At 45.3% G+C, this 14,870-nt stretch overlaps 1 protein-coding gene and 1 pseudogene across 5 annotated transcripts in view; one reads left to right on the top strand and one right to left on the bottom strand.

Annotated features, from left to right (window-relative positions):
* The window catches only part of LOC141958809 (lactosylceramide 4-alpha-galactosyltransferase-like), a 38,918-nt gene that overhangs the window by 7,981 nt on the left and 16,067 nt on the right, over positions 1–14,870 (bottom strand). For 2 of the 5 annotated variants that reach the window (XR_012633352.1, XM_074901704.1), the window contains exon 1: positions 13,704–13,764. The exons of 2 other annotated variants lie outside the window; for them this stretch is intronic. Coding sequence is in view for 1 of the 3 variants with exons in the window: in XM_074901704.1 (XP_074757805.1) it covers positions 13,704–13,745 (42 nt within the window). In the remaining 2 variants the exon portion in view is untranslated. Of the gene's footprint in view, positions 1–11,082; positions 11,787–13,703; positions 13,765–14,870 lie in introns of those variants that run through there. One more of the 5 variants, XM_074901707.1, reaches the window with a different exon arrangement.
* Positions 2,207–3,525, top strand: LOC141959268 (uncharacterized; annotated as a pseudogene).

Here is a 14,870-nt window from a genome sequence, read left to right on the forward strand (position 1 = left end):
CTCCCTGCTGTCACAGGGCTCTCAGATCCCACATCAGAAACTACTGCCCATCTTTGCATCCCCCTCTTCCAAACACAGAATAATGACAAGAGTCTCCTTTCTGTATATCACAAACCAAGACTAATCCTCAATTCTGTCCATGTATATTGTCTATGTAAGTTGTCACAGCTTGTCACTTGGAAGTATATGCAGCATTTGACACACAAATGGCATTCCTTCGTGGTGGTGCACAACAAACTCTGGGAACAGCATTAGAGATCTTATCTATCACTGTCCAGAATTTCAGGTCATTCTGCACAAGACATATAAAAAAACGTAGGACAAGGAAATAGGAATACTGCTTATGAATATTCCTCGAGCTCTGTCAACAGACATTTCCTGGAACTGCTGCCCTGATTTTACTCACAATAACAGTTTTTTCTCCTGATACACAACTTGTCCTTCCCCAAAACCAAATGCAATACTAAAACCTCAGTGCTTGTCATCAGTTCCTGTCAAGAGGCCTCTATCTCCCAGGCTGTTGAACCAGCAGTTGTTGCCTTTTGAAATCAACCACCCACCCCTAGAGAGAGCTTGGTGCGCTTTTCATGGCACTGCAGCATAGCAGAATGGATGGAGAATGGGAGGGGAATTGATACAAGGCAGCTCTGGAGGCAGATGCAGATGATAAGGACAAGAACTGCCTAGGTAAAGAGAGTTTCAAGGCTGCTTCCCAACCCTGCTCCTCTGCCAAGTCCTCACTTCTACCTCCTCTGGTAGATGGTGCTGGCTAACCCAAATATCACCGACCCAGGATGCAAAGGCCATACTGGCTGTGACCCACTCAGCTCTGCCAGGGGAGTCACCTGGTGATGGATATGCAAACCCCTCTCCACCCTACTGTTACTTCCTCTCTTCCTCCGGCAAAAGGGAGGAATGGAGAGGAAAAGTTTATTAACAAGGTAGCAACAAAAAGAGAAGTAATTCTAGCTACATTCTCAGCATTAGCATCAGTATTTCTGCCCTTGCCTCCCCTTAAAGTGAGGGGCAGCAGAACAGCACCTCCTAGGCCCACCACTGGGGCCCCAAAGGTCAATGCACAAAAGCACGTGAAGAAGCAACGAGGAAGATGATGGCATTTAGGACAAGAGAAAACAGCCTCAAGTTGTGCCAGGGGAGGTTTAGATTGGATAGTGGGAAAAATGTCTTCACTGAAAAGGTTATCAAGCCTTGGACACTCTGCCCAGGGAAGTGGTAGAGTCCCCATCCCCAGAGGTATTTCAGACATGTGGACCTGGTGCTTAGGGACAGGGTGTAGTGGTGGACTTGGCAGTGTGAGGTTTGCAGTTGGACTTGATCATCTTAAAGGTCCTTTCCAACCCCACTCCTGGTACCATTAAACTGGCATCACGGGCAGGATCCCGAGAGACAGGGGGGTGCAGGTTGTGTGTGGTCTGTAACAGAGGAAGAACGTTTCGTTCCAGCCGCACCTGGCCCTACACCTGAAAGGGTGAGAGATGTCCAGAAAGCAAGGGCAGGGCGACTCAAGATTCCCACACACCACACATGCCTCGGTGTATTGCACCCCAAACCCGAATTGAGGGCTCTATCAGGATCTAGTGCAAGGATCTCTTAGTGCAACAGGGGGAACTGCCCTCAATAGATGAGGTCGACTACCCAGGGAAGTTAAAGGGACAAGCCGAGGTGTGTAACTGAGTTTTGACTCCCCGTGGTAGATTTTGGTCCTTCAGCCACGCGGGGAAGAGAAGGGCGATGCAGCAGCTGTTGCGTGTGTGGTGTAACTCAGTTTAACCTCCCTGAAGTGAGTCTGGCCCTTTCATTATAAGAATGACTGAAAAGGATGGTTATCAAAACCCCCCATTAGTAAAAAATCTTGACTCAGTCTATGCACTCTTGGCAAAGTTTGGAGCTCAACCCTCCCCACCTGGGGAAAAGCGAGCTCGAGACAATGGGGCAAATTTGCAGAGTGTAACAGACCGGAGTGGCTTCCATACATAATGAGGCTAAATTACGATCAGGTAAAGGCAAAGCGATAATCTGTGCAGCTCTGGGAGCCAGCCTGGTCGCAGCAATTGAAGACCACTATAAGCAGCATAGCCATGAAAAACAAATCATAGAATCCCTTGAAAATTTGGTACAACTTTTGCAAGGAACAAACTCCAACCTAGAAGAGCAGTTAGCAGAAAAGGTAGAGCAGTTAGCAGAGAGCGCAATGTGCTTGTTCAAACAGCAGAAAGAGGAAAAGGAGGAAGAAAATCGCTGTCTAAAAGATGCCTTAAGAGAAGGATTTTCAAAGTCTGCTGAATTATTGAGAGAGATAGAAATGAAGATGGAAGAGACAGGTATTCAGCAAATAAGTCAGATATATCCCCAAAAGGAACTAAAGGAAGCAAGGAAACACTTCAGGGAGAACCCCCGAGTGAGAGCTTTGATTAAAGCAGAATATGCTTATATAAATGATGAGGATAATGACCCACATATTACAACTAAAGAGATACCATATACTCCCCCTGAATTGGCCACAATGAAAAGATAATCTGGGCGCCTTCCGAAAGAATCCGAAACAGAGTATGTGTGGCATGTATCTTTAACCGGAGGGGACGAAATTCAGTTAAATGAAAAGGAAGCAAGTGGTTACTGGGACCACAGTGTATTTTTAACAACAGGGGATAAACATGCCCCATGGTCCCTAACCCAGCGGGCTGCCTATTGGGCCGGAGGGTTGAACCCTTTAGACTGGGGGATGCCCTGGCAATCACAGGCACAGTTGATCAGCTGCTAAAAAGTGCACACAAAGCAGCCTGCCTGCAAATGATACATGAAAGAAAGTTAGTTCCCAGATGGGAATCCCTAATGATGCTGTAAGTGAATCCTGAAATCATGACTCCTTTGATAAGCGGACTCCCAGAATCACTCAAACCTACTGGGATTGATCTCCAAAGGACCATAGCGTCTTTAGATCCTGTAGAAAAGCTGCAGAGCTTTATAAAAGGCAGAAGAGACAAAAGTAATGCTGACACAGATTCACCTTTCAATCATAGCTCGACTCCTTCCCACCCAAAACATAAAAAAATATGGACATGAGGGGATGTAGCACAGGAATTGATAGACTACAGTAGAAAATATGGTCCTGTGAGAACTCCGGAGGAGAAATCTAAAGGAATCCATCAAGTAGGAGCTAAAGATCTACCCCTTTCTGTTAGTAAACCTGTAACCATTCCCTCTGGCCACGCCACTGTTGCTGACTACTCCCATTCTAAAACAGGGGGAGGAGGAGGACAGCCTCTGACTCGACAGCAGTGGTGAGCTTTGGGCATTAAAAAGGGAGTTCCCAGGGATGTAATGGATGGTTTACCCCTTAATAAACTGAGCAAGCTGGTATCAGAGTGGTCCGAAACAACACCCACAACGTTCACAGTCAAACAGAGAAATCTCTCCTGTCATGCCCACAGCCCCCCCCCCTCCCCTCAGAGAGCCTGGGAAAAAGGAAAAGTCAGCAGGGAAACTAGAACCTCCGATCCTTAGCAGTGGGCAGGGGAACGGAGGATGGATTTATATCCGACAGCTCACTAAAACTAATAGAGGAGATTTATTGATTACAGCTGTTGTAGGTCCTAAGGGTGCACCCGTTACCTTTTTAATTGACACTGGTGCACAGATCTCTGCCCTGACTGAGGAAGATGCACAGAGGTGTGGGGTGGTTCCCTCTAAGCGAAACATTTGTGTCCTGAATGTTTTAGGGTCGACAGAGGTTATGAACGTTGCTCTGGTAAGGCTGATGTTACCGGGAGAGGAAAGCACGGTCACTATTAACATGGTGATTGGAAACGTTCCAACTAACTTGTTAGGAATAGATGTCCTTAAAGGAAGGGGGTGGGAGGATTCAGAAGGATTGCTGTGGACTTTTGGGACACGGCAGCTGAACATCAGGCTACTTCAGACTGCACCCCCTCTGCCATTTAGCAAAGTAACTAATGTTAAACAATATCCCCTCCCCCTGGGAGCAAAGGAAGGTATCAAACCAGTCATGCAGGAGATGCAGGAGCAAGGAGTGGTGATAAATACCCATTCTCCTTTCAACTCGCTGGTGTGGCCAGTGAAAAAACCTAATGGGAAGTGGAGGCTCACAGTAGAAGGCTGAATGCGAACACGGAGCCTCTAACTGCCGCAGTCCCTGACATGGCTGAACTGGTAATAACAATTCAGGAGAAAGCTCACCCGATCATGGCAACCAGAGATGTTAAAGATATGTTTTTCATGATACCTTTGTGACCAGAAGACAGAGATCATTTTACTTTTACGTGGGAGGGACAACAATATACTTTTACCCAGCTGCCTCAGGGATACAAACACTCCCCTACACTAGCTCACCATGCTTTGGCCCAAGAACTGGAGAAAATACCAAAAGCTGAAGGAATAGCTGTCTATCAGTGTATTGATGATATTCTCGGGGGGGGGGGGGGGGGGGAATAAAAATGAGGAGGTGGGGGCAACCCAACAGAACATAATTTCTCATTTGGAGAACTTGGGTTTGCAAATTACCCAAGAAAAGGTTCAAAAGCCCTCACAGGAAGTAAAGTTTTTGGGAATTTGGTGGAAAGGGGGAATGACGTACCCCACCAGACACCCTCACTTACCTAGATCAGATTAAAATGCCTGGATCAAAAAAGAATTTGCAGCATGCTTTAGGGTTATTGGTATTCTGGAGAAAACACATCCCAAAGAAAACCCTTTTCCATCATTGCCAGACCTCTTTATGATCTGCTGAGAAAAAGGACCAAATGGGAATGAACTGTTTCTCAGGGAGAAGCAATGCAATTGTTAATTTTTGAAGCAACAGCTCATCAGGCTCTTGGCCCTATCCACCCCACAGACCCTTTTCAGTCAGAATGGGGGTTTGCCACAACCGGATTGTCAGTACACATTTGGCAACATGGTCCTGAGGGTCCAACCCGCCCCGTAGGATTTTACTCTCGTGGCTTTAAGGATGCTGAGAAGAGATATACTGCATAGGAGAAAGGTTGGTTTGTGGTTAGCCTGGCTCTCATAGAAGTGGAGAAAATTACACGTCAGCAGCCAATCGTGCTAAGAGGCCCATTCAAAGTTATAAAAGCAGTCACTAGTGGGACCCCCCCTCCTGACGGGGTGGCCCAGAGAGCCTCAGTACAAAAGTGGTATGCCCAGACTGAACACTATTGTAACCTTTTCTCAGTGACTGAAGGAGCTTCAAAAAACTTAGCCATCCAAGAAACAGAGAGCCTGGACAGCAGCCAAGACAAACCTATCTCCATTATTCGGGTGGCCCCTCCTTTCACCCATGATCAGTCAGTGAATGCTTGGTTTACTGACGCTTCTGCAAAGCAAGAAGGAAAAGTGTGGAAATACCAGGCAGTAGCTCTCCACACTACTACTGATGAACAGATAATAACGGAGGGAGAAGGGAGTGCCCAGGTAGGAGAATTAATTGCAGTATGGAGCGTTTTCAAGCATGAAGCGCAAACAGCTTCCCCTGTCCACATTTACACTGATTCCTGTGCAGTGTTTAAGGGATGTACTGAATGGCTCCCTTTCTGGGAGCAAAACGAATGGGGGGTTAACAGGATTCCAGTGTGGCAAAAGGACAAGTGGCAAGAAATCTTAAGCATTGCTAGCCAAGGGAACTTTGCTGTGGGATGGGTAGCTTCTCATCAAGTAGATGTGGGCTCAGCAGGAGAATGGAACAACAAAACTGATGAATTAGCAAGACTAGCTCCTGTACAACAGGACCAGGAGCGCTTGTTAGAGCGGTTGCATATAAAACACAAACATACGGGAGCTGAAGATCTGTACCTGAAGCCCTTGCCTGAGGCTGGCCTGTCACTAGGGAAATGTGTAAAACCTGAATATCAGCCTGTGAACAGTGCTGTACACAGCTCAAAAGACACCCCATAGAGGATGACCCTTTGCATTTAAGAGATGGTAAAGGCCTGTGGGATGCTTGACAGGTAGATCATATTGGCCCCTTTAAGAAATCAGGAGGAAAACGCTTTGTGCTGGTAGGAGTAGAGATAACATCAGGGCTAGTCCAAGCCAAAGCTTTTAACAAAGCTACAGGAGAAAAAACTGTGAAATCACTGCATGAATGGTTTGGAATTTTTCCAAAACCACAAGACATACAATCTGACAATGGCTCCCACTTCACTGCCAGAATCATACAGGACTGGGCACAAAGAGAAGGAATTAAATGGGTCTTTCACACTCCATACTATCCACAGGCCAATGGAATTGTAGAAAGAACAAATGGTCTCTTAAAATGACTTTTGAAACCACAGGAGGGAAATTGGGACATCTGCCTACAGGAAGCTGTCAAAGGTGTAAACGACAGATGGGGGGTAAATGGGTGCCCCAAAATCATCGCCTTCTGCCCAAAGGCCCCTTCACTAGTCCCCTCACTGAAAGGACCAGATGATTCTAAGAATCCAGCACATTTCCCTGGACAACCTGTCCTAGTAGAGCTTCCCACGGTGGGAAGTGTACCACTGGTACTAAAACCCCCCTGAATGCACACTCATGGGTAGCATCTGATGCCCTAGGGAAGGAGCATCGGATAAATACTCGCTGGATAATTCCATCATTCTAAATTTCATTTGCCTCAGAGAGGCAAGTTCTGTTACTTTATTGTTGCAGAAGAACTCCGAGGGACACCAAGAGTAACATGAATCATGAATCACTTAGCTGGATTGGTAGTACTTTTCTGCATCTTACCACTAACCTGTATCCAAAAGAATATAGAATGGCCTTGGACAGACGCTTATTTTGGACATACAGTCAGTATAGGCAAAAATTTATTGGGGATGAATTTGGCAACCGTCATAACATATGACAACACGACACTCCAACCAGATAAATGGGAAAAGACAAATTCCTGGACAGTTAAAAGAGGAAAAGATCGGTTGTAGAGTCTTCAATGCAAGTGATGTAAAAGATCCGCCCTCCCGACTCAAATTACTATCAAGGAAATTTCCAATGGAAAAATGGGATCCAAAATAGGTCAAACCCGTTGTGTGGCTGAGGTTTGTTGGCAACCCAACCAGTATCCATAGTTTGTTTGGGAGAAGACAGGCTGAGGGACCAAGCTGTATCTTTCAAATTTCAATTAAATATAGCACAGGAGGAAACCACTACTCCTGTTCATACGGTTCCAACTCAGGTTACCAATTCACCTACTACCCAACCAACCGTCATGCTCAGCCCAAAAATCTTTGGAATTGGACCATATGTAATCAGGAATATGGGCCAACAACAAATGTTGTTTAACCCAGCATAGCGTGATCTCTCAAAAGAGTTGAATTGCTGATGCAAAACAATGTTTCGGACATTCAGCCAGCTTGCTCACCTTTATCCTAAAGACTTCTTATGAAGGATGGACAACCTGGCTGCAAAAATCAACTCTTCCCACAAGAAGAACATGGAGAGACCTAACAGGTGTTTTGGGAAGAGGATTGGGAGTTTTAAATAGTATCGATTTGGATAATGAACAAATTGGCTACCTCAGTTAGTGATTTGACTAACTTACAGCGGCCTTTGCGATCTTCTTTATTGGCTTTGGGGACTAACCAGTGGCTGTTGTCAAATATATTACCAAAATGGGAAAAAGTAAATGTAAAGGATCACAAATTGATTACAGATGCACTCCAGGTGATCCAGATTAACCTCTCTTTGGCTCTCAGCTGTATCCAGGCCCAAATCTGGATGCAGTCAGTAGCTGCCTCAATTGTAAGAGAAGGTGAAGAAAGCACTCTCCCTACTGAAATTCGGAAAATAATTTGGGACAGGAAAAGAAACTCCAATCCTGGTGGAACCTGGTCAACTTTACCTATGACCCCATCATGAACAGAGCTACAACCTTTGTGCTTACTGTATATAATGCCACCATATACCAAATTTATTCTGTCTTTACATTAGGGTTGAACCACAATGGAACTATACTCTACCCTTTTGAGTGTAGAGTATGGGCCCGAAAGGTGAATGAAAAATGGCAAACTGTCGATCTGGAATCTTGCATTGTACAAGAACAACAAGGATTTATCTGTGAAGGCAATGCAATTGAGGCACAAGATATTTATTTAGATACTGAACAAAATATTTGTCATTTTGAGATTCATCCTAATGAAAACCCTGAAACAGTACTCATATATATTGGCAAAGGCTGCGTATGTTTGAGGACTGTTTGTGATTTTTTTATCTCTGGATATGTTAATTGTAGAGACTAAAAATCATTCAAATTTCTGTGTTTGCAATTTTACTAAGATTATCAGATGTGACTTTTCCTATTCGGCCCCAGTCATATCTCACCAACTTTTGCAATCCAATTACACGTTGATGCATGAATTGCTGCCTACACCCATTGGAATGAATCTCACTTTAGTAAAGCAGTTACTTCAACACAAGGATTTGGTTGAGATTTTGGAAAAAATTAGGGAAAACAGACAGAAAACCTTAACTGTTCATCACAATGTGGAAGAAATACATTGAGTTTTGGAAAGTGTGCAAAAGGTTGCAGAACACAGATGGTGGGACATGGGACACACTTTTCGGATGGTCACCTACTACTACAGGCATCCTGAATAAGTTGTGTCACCCCATTGTGGTTCTCTTGATATTGGTTTTGATCAGTTTGGCTTTATCAGCAGTATTGTACATCATAACCTGGAGAATGATGAAGTGGCTAACACGTTTGATGTCTGTCTTGAACACACCAATATGCTTGATGTCCGATTCAATATGGATATCCCGAAATCAATTGATGTTCTAAAACCCCATTAATTCTTCTTTTATATAAACAGCTTTGATTGTAATTGTTACGTAAATTTAACTTTTGTAAATAGTTTGATCACTGTAGTTTCCTTTCTATCTTCTCTCCCTCTCTCTCTCTCTTTCTTTCCCTTTTCTTCTTCCTCTTCTTTACTAGGCTACCACCAACGGTCCTGACATCCTGACGACCATGTTGAGCCACGGAGTGGTGTAAGAGTCAGTCAGAAGATCAGCATTGTGTCAACATTGTCATCAGGGACATGGACAGTGAGGTACCTGACAATGGCCTGCTTGGCCTTGCTGATCCCTGGAGCGGAATGTGGTGCCAAGGCTCCTGAATGCAGAGCTGTGTGACACAGCGAGTGCTGGGCTGTTCCCCTGAGCACTGACCGTGCGGTGCAGGCGGTGCCGGGCTGTTCCCCTGAGCACTGACCGTGCGGTGCAGGCGGTGCCGGGCTGTTCCCCTGAGCACTGACCGTGCGGTGCAGGCGGTGCCGGGCTGTTCCCCTGAGCACTGACCGTGCGGTGCAGGCGGTGCTGGGCTGTTCCCCTGAGCACTGACCGTGCGGTGCAGGCGGTGCTGGGCTGTTCCCCTGAGCACTGACCGTGCGGTGCAGGCGGTGCTGGGCTGTTCCCCTGAGCACTGACCGTGCGGTGCAGGCGGTGCTGGGCTGTTCCCCTGAGCACTGACCGTGCGGTGCAGGCGGTGCTGGGCTGTTCCCCTGAGCACTGACCGTGCGGTGCAGGCGGTGCTGGGCTGTTCCCCTGAGCACTGACCGTGCGGTGCAGGCGGTGCTGGGCTGTTCCCCTGAGCACTGACCGTGCGGTGCAGGCGGTGCTGGGCTGTTCCCCTGAGCACTGACCGTGCGGTGCAGACGGTGCTGGGCTGTTCCGCAGTGCCTGAGCCATGCAGTACAAAGAGTGCTGTGCTAGAGATAACCGCTAGCCACTGTCAGAAAAGATGGATCACAAGATCATCTTCATCACTGATGAAGAAATAATGAACCTTAGATGAACTTTGCTTCATTATAATACCAAAACACCCCTCCTGGCGGAAGGCTGCCCGCCTCCAAGACTGACCACGCCTCGGACGTTCCCCCCTGCGCATGGTGATGGCCTCGCTCGAGAAGGCACCTGAAGTGGAGGTTGAGCAAGGTGTGTTACTGAGCATAAAAGGATGACTTCTGGACAACAAAAACTGGAAGCTTCCCCACCAAGGACCACGACGATTGACGACGCAGCATCAGCTGGACCCGGGACTGTTAGGACGTCATGAGATCAGCGGTGGTAGCTATAACCTCTCTCCCTCCTCTCTCTAAAACTTAACTTTACCTTTTTCCTGTCTTTCATCCATCTCTAACTATCGCGTGCCGCTTCACGGGCAACACAATCAAGTTTGACTGTTTTATTACTGCTATCCCCTTTGGTGTTGGTCACCTTAATTTTGCACTTTCAAGATTGTAGCAAATGAACCATCATGAGTCCACCAAGTGGACCGTGACACCTGCCTCCCTCTGCTCCATCTCCAAATCCAAATCTCCATGCTCTAGAACAGAGAACTTCAGGAAACAACAAAAGCTTTAATTAAAGCAGCTGTAACCAAACAGACAGGGGACAGGACAGAAAACTCAGCTGGCATAATCCCATTTGTCATTCACCCCTGGTTACTGTGACGGGGTCACACACTAAACTCCCCATGTAGCCAGAAAAAGACTTATCATCTGCACTGCGAGGTTTCCAAATGCAACAGCATGGAACACGGCTCTCCACTAGGCACTGTGGCTTGGAGGACAGAGGAGAGGTAGCCAAGACACAAATCATCAGCTCTGGGTTCCCAGAACATTTTCTGCTGCTGCAGAGAAATGCCAGCATGTGCTGTCAGCATTATAGACAGCAAAAAAACCTCACTCTGTTTTTTACATACCTATTTCCCCCTCCCTTCACACCAGAGCTGGTTTTTAGCTTGGTAAACTGTAGAAGAGAAAGCAGGTACAGGCTTGAGGGGACAGATCCTTTGTGGTAGAGAAGGCAGGAAAAGCACAGCTCTAATCTAACTGTGAGCAAACTTCAAGGTTACATGCATATTTTTAATAAGAGGTGGAACTTCTACTGCAATAGCACTTCTATATATTTAGAAATACATTTCTGCTTTTGTAGCGGGTAAGAGGACATTTTGGATTCTACATTAGCCAGTCCATTTATTTCACAAAACAAACACAAGAAATCTAGCTCTGTACGTTCCTCTAAAATTGCAAGTGCCATTGCACAGAAACTGAAAATACTACTCACCTGTCCCTCCTTTCAAGCTATCACAGAAGTCACTGCTCTGCTGGACAAGATTTTCAAGAGATTAGTGTCTCTAAGAGTACCTATAACTCTGTGGCCCAGCACTTTTTCCTGAAGAGAAATGTGAAAAATGCAGTCTAAGCACTTGGAAAAAACCACACAGACCAAGAGGATGTGAGCTTATATGTTCAGCTAATACAGTTGCTGATATCAGGGTCATGCAGCTGTGCTGTGAAGAAGCCATCTAATTCGGAATTAATCAGAAAAAAAAAAAAGAAAATTAAAAAAGCAAGGAAATTGAAACCCCATTATCACTATGCATTAAGCTTTGCACTGCAGCAGGAAACCGGTTGCTGTTTTGTTTCCTACTCCTTTGCTAAGAATTCCCTGTGCTCATGCTGCTTGGGCAGCCGCCACAACTGAGCTGTTGTCATATAGCTGCCTCCTCCCACCCAAGACTTCAGTTCTGAATGCTCCTTTGAACACACACTCTCTCAAACAACTGATTTACTCATTCATTTGGAAATACTCCCTCTCATGTCAGATACTTAGTTGAATGACTGCCAGATTCAGGTATCCCTCCTTTTATGACAGCTTCCCCTTGTTCCTGTGCTCTCTGGTGACTGACCTTCCCTTATGGGGGAATGTTGACACCTTCATAAAATACCATCTTTATCCACACAGCCACTAAGTTCAGGGTTTACAGCAGTTTCTACTCAGTTGCTTGCAATGTCAGGCTTATGGCTCTGCAGCTTCCCAGACCACTCTCCCTGCCCCAAATCCTTGCACACACTGCAGCGCTACAGATGTGTTCAGTACTCCAATGAAAGGAATGCAACGCTTCTCGTGGCAGTGCGGAAACAGGCAGATGCTAAGACTCTCAGAGTGTGACAAGGACTGGTTAGATATGCACATACCACAAGAATTTCTTCAACAGAGCAAGAAACCTGCTAAAGGTGTATTTTCTGATCATGTATGATTTGCAAAATACTGAAATACTACATATAATTTTCATAACCTTGCTTACCAAATTTAAAAGTCTAGCTAACCAATGCAGGACTGGAAATATGCAAACAAAACCAAAAAACCCAGTCCAAACAAAAACTGTAAAACAGAGACACCTTACTGCACAAGGTAAAGGCTGACCTTTAAATGATAGTGAGTTTCCCTTGTTCCAATCACAAAAAGGATAATATGTAGTACAAAGGGAACAGACAAAGGGCTGCTGTCATAGATGATATTGTAACTCCACCATGCAAGGACTTCAACCCACCTGATGCTGCTGGATCAGCACGTGCTTGTATCTACTCTTGGTGCCCCTGAGGGGTGCTGCAACACCCTGCCCTGAGCAAAGGCGTTTCCTGCTCTGCTTGACTGTGAATATGCTTCACTGGTATCTTCCTTGGTAGCAGAACCACACAGCAAAAAATGGAAACAACCAAAACTGCATGATAACTGGATGATGGTACAACACGAATTGCACACAAAGCCAAACAAGCATCACCAGTTCCTGCAATCCTTTACTGCTCAAATTGTAACAGCAGATACTCAGTGCCTGTCCTGTGAGCCTACCTGCACGTGGTGCACATCCCTAGGGTCGTTGGAAAGAAGACCCAAACCTAGTGGTTCTGTGCTCAGAGGAGATGAGCTGGATTCTCTGTCCTCAAAGCCTTCCCACTGCCCTCCCTTTTTGGGTGCTCCTTGTGTTGGCTTCCTGGTCACCACATTTACTAGATCTCACCCAGCAGTGACAAGAAAACACATGGTGGCTCTCGCACTCATCCCGGAAGAAGGGAGCCTCTAAGAGAAACATAACCTGTACCTCCTACTAGTATTAACTAAAATGGATTGGGAATGTAATTCTTTGATGTCTCTCATAACATGCTTAAATACAGCTTTACAAGAGACTGGTTAAATATGGTTTTGTATCTTAAACCGAGCAAAATGCTTTGGACAGTCCCTTGCATAGCAACATATTAAAGCAATAGCTGTGCCCTCTCATGGCCAATTCAGCTGTGATTCCTGCAGTTCTGCGCATTAAAAACAGCCTTCTGGGTTTAGGGAAGGTGCTGCTGGGGAAGCAAAGGACTCAGTGCTAGAGGAACTGAGACTGGGGCTGGGCTGGAGAATCTCATGCAGCTAAGATTGGCCAGAATACGTTATGAACACCCAAATCTAGCTCCACAGGCTAAATGAAAGTACACTGTGCCATACTTTCCCTTCTGTCTTTGTTTTATCCTTGCTTGTCTTTGTTGCATAATTTTAGTGCAACTTCAACTACCTTATGCCATTAAACTATTTAAAAGCTATATTTATGGTACATCAAGTAGCAAGATGGCAACATAGCTTTGATCAGCCTTGGAAGAAGCGATTGCACAACTCCCAGCTGTCTTTAGGAGAACGAATCAAGTGTTCTTGAGTTTAGCAATGTCCCCTCAAGTAAGCGTGTGGACATTATGAACAGAAAAACACTGGAGGGGGTGTGTAAATTTGCTAGAAATTCAGTAACAAAAACAGAGGGGAAAAAGGTCCAGCAAAGTCCTGCTGCGTACCCAGGTAGCTGCTAGGAGTGTTGAACAGTATTCACTGATAACAAGCAGCCTGACAGGAGTCAGGGGACCCACCAGAAAACAGCTGAAGATCTCCATTTTCTCCAGATTTATCATTGCCAACAAGAGCAGAAGAGGTAAGATCTGACAATACCAGCATTCAGCAGGTGACTATCAGCCTGTCAGGCAGAGAAAAGCAGATCAGTACCAAACAGGGATGAATCCACCCACTAATTACCCCAGTATTCAGGGAATTAGAATTTAGCATTTAGCAACAGCTTTAGAGCTCCTCCTTCTGACCCTAGAGAGAATGACAGACCAAGCATGTGCAAATATTTCAGGTGAGATGAGAGCAAATATTGTAACTGAAACAGGTACATTGGACCGAGGCATAAGATACTGCAGCTGCAGACAGAGGACACTTAAGGCACCTGTCTCTGAACTGCATCGTTGGTACTTAATCACAACTGCAGCTTCCCAGAGTGCACCCTGCAATACCAAATTCCACTTACACGCTGTTTAGAATTAAGTTTTCTCCTGAAATAAAGAACAGTGAAAATATCCACTCGTATCACTGTATTGCAGTGCTGGACAGACACTCCATAGGGTAAGAAGAATTAAGAGCAAGCCACAGCAAAGAGGCGGAGGATGACATTAGCAAGTTTCTGCAAAAGATAAATGGATTATGGAGAGAAGTGATATGGCAGGTTTTATAGCTGCGATTCCCAAATTACTGTACAGAAAGTTGCCATAGATGTGATGGCATCTCACTGAAGTTATCCAGAAAAAAATATACAGACTCTGTTATTTGCAGCAGAGAGAACCAATGTGGTACATAAGTAATGGCCACAAACAGAAGATCACATAGCCAGGCATGGCAACATCATTAAGCTTCAAGTCAGCTTCAGTCTTCCTAAATAAAATAAGCAGTAGTCTAAGATTAGTGGAAAATGGTCAGTAATGCTATTACACTCTGACAGTAGGAAATTTTTTGAATGAATTAAGATACAGGTGTAACAGCTTCAAAAAAAAAAAAAAAACAACAGGAGGCATGTTCAATTTCAGCTTCAGCCTCCCTAAATACAATAAGCAGTAGTCTAAGATCAGTGGAATATGGTCAGTAATGATATTACACTTCGACAGCGTAGGAAATTTGTTGACTGAATTAAGACAGAGCTGTAACAGCTTCCAAAGAAGCAGGGACGCTCAGTTTCAGTGAAGTGACCTTGCTCAGCAGCTTTG

This window comes from Athene noctua, chromosome 3, assembly GCF_965140245.1.
Source record: "Athene noctua chromosome 3, bAthNoc1.hap1.1, whole genome shotgun sequence".
Classification (NCBI taxonomy): Eukaryota; Metazoa; Chordata; class Aves; order Strigiformes; family Strigidae; genus Athene; species Athene noctua.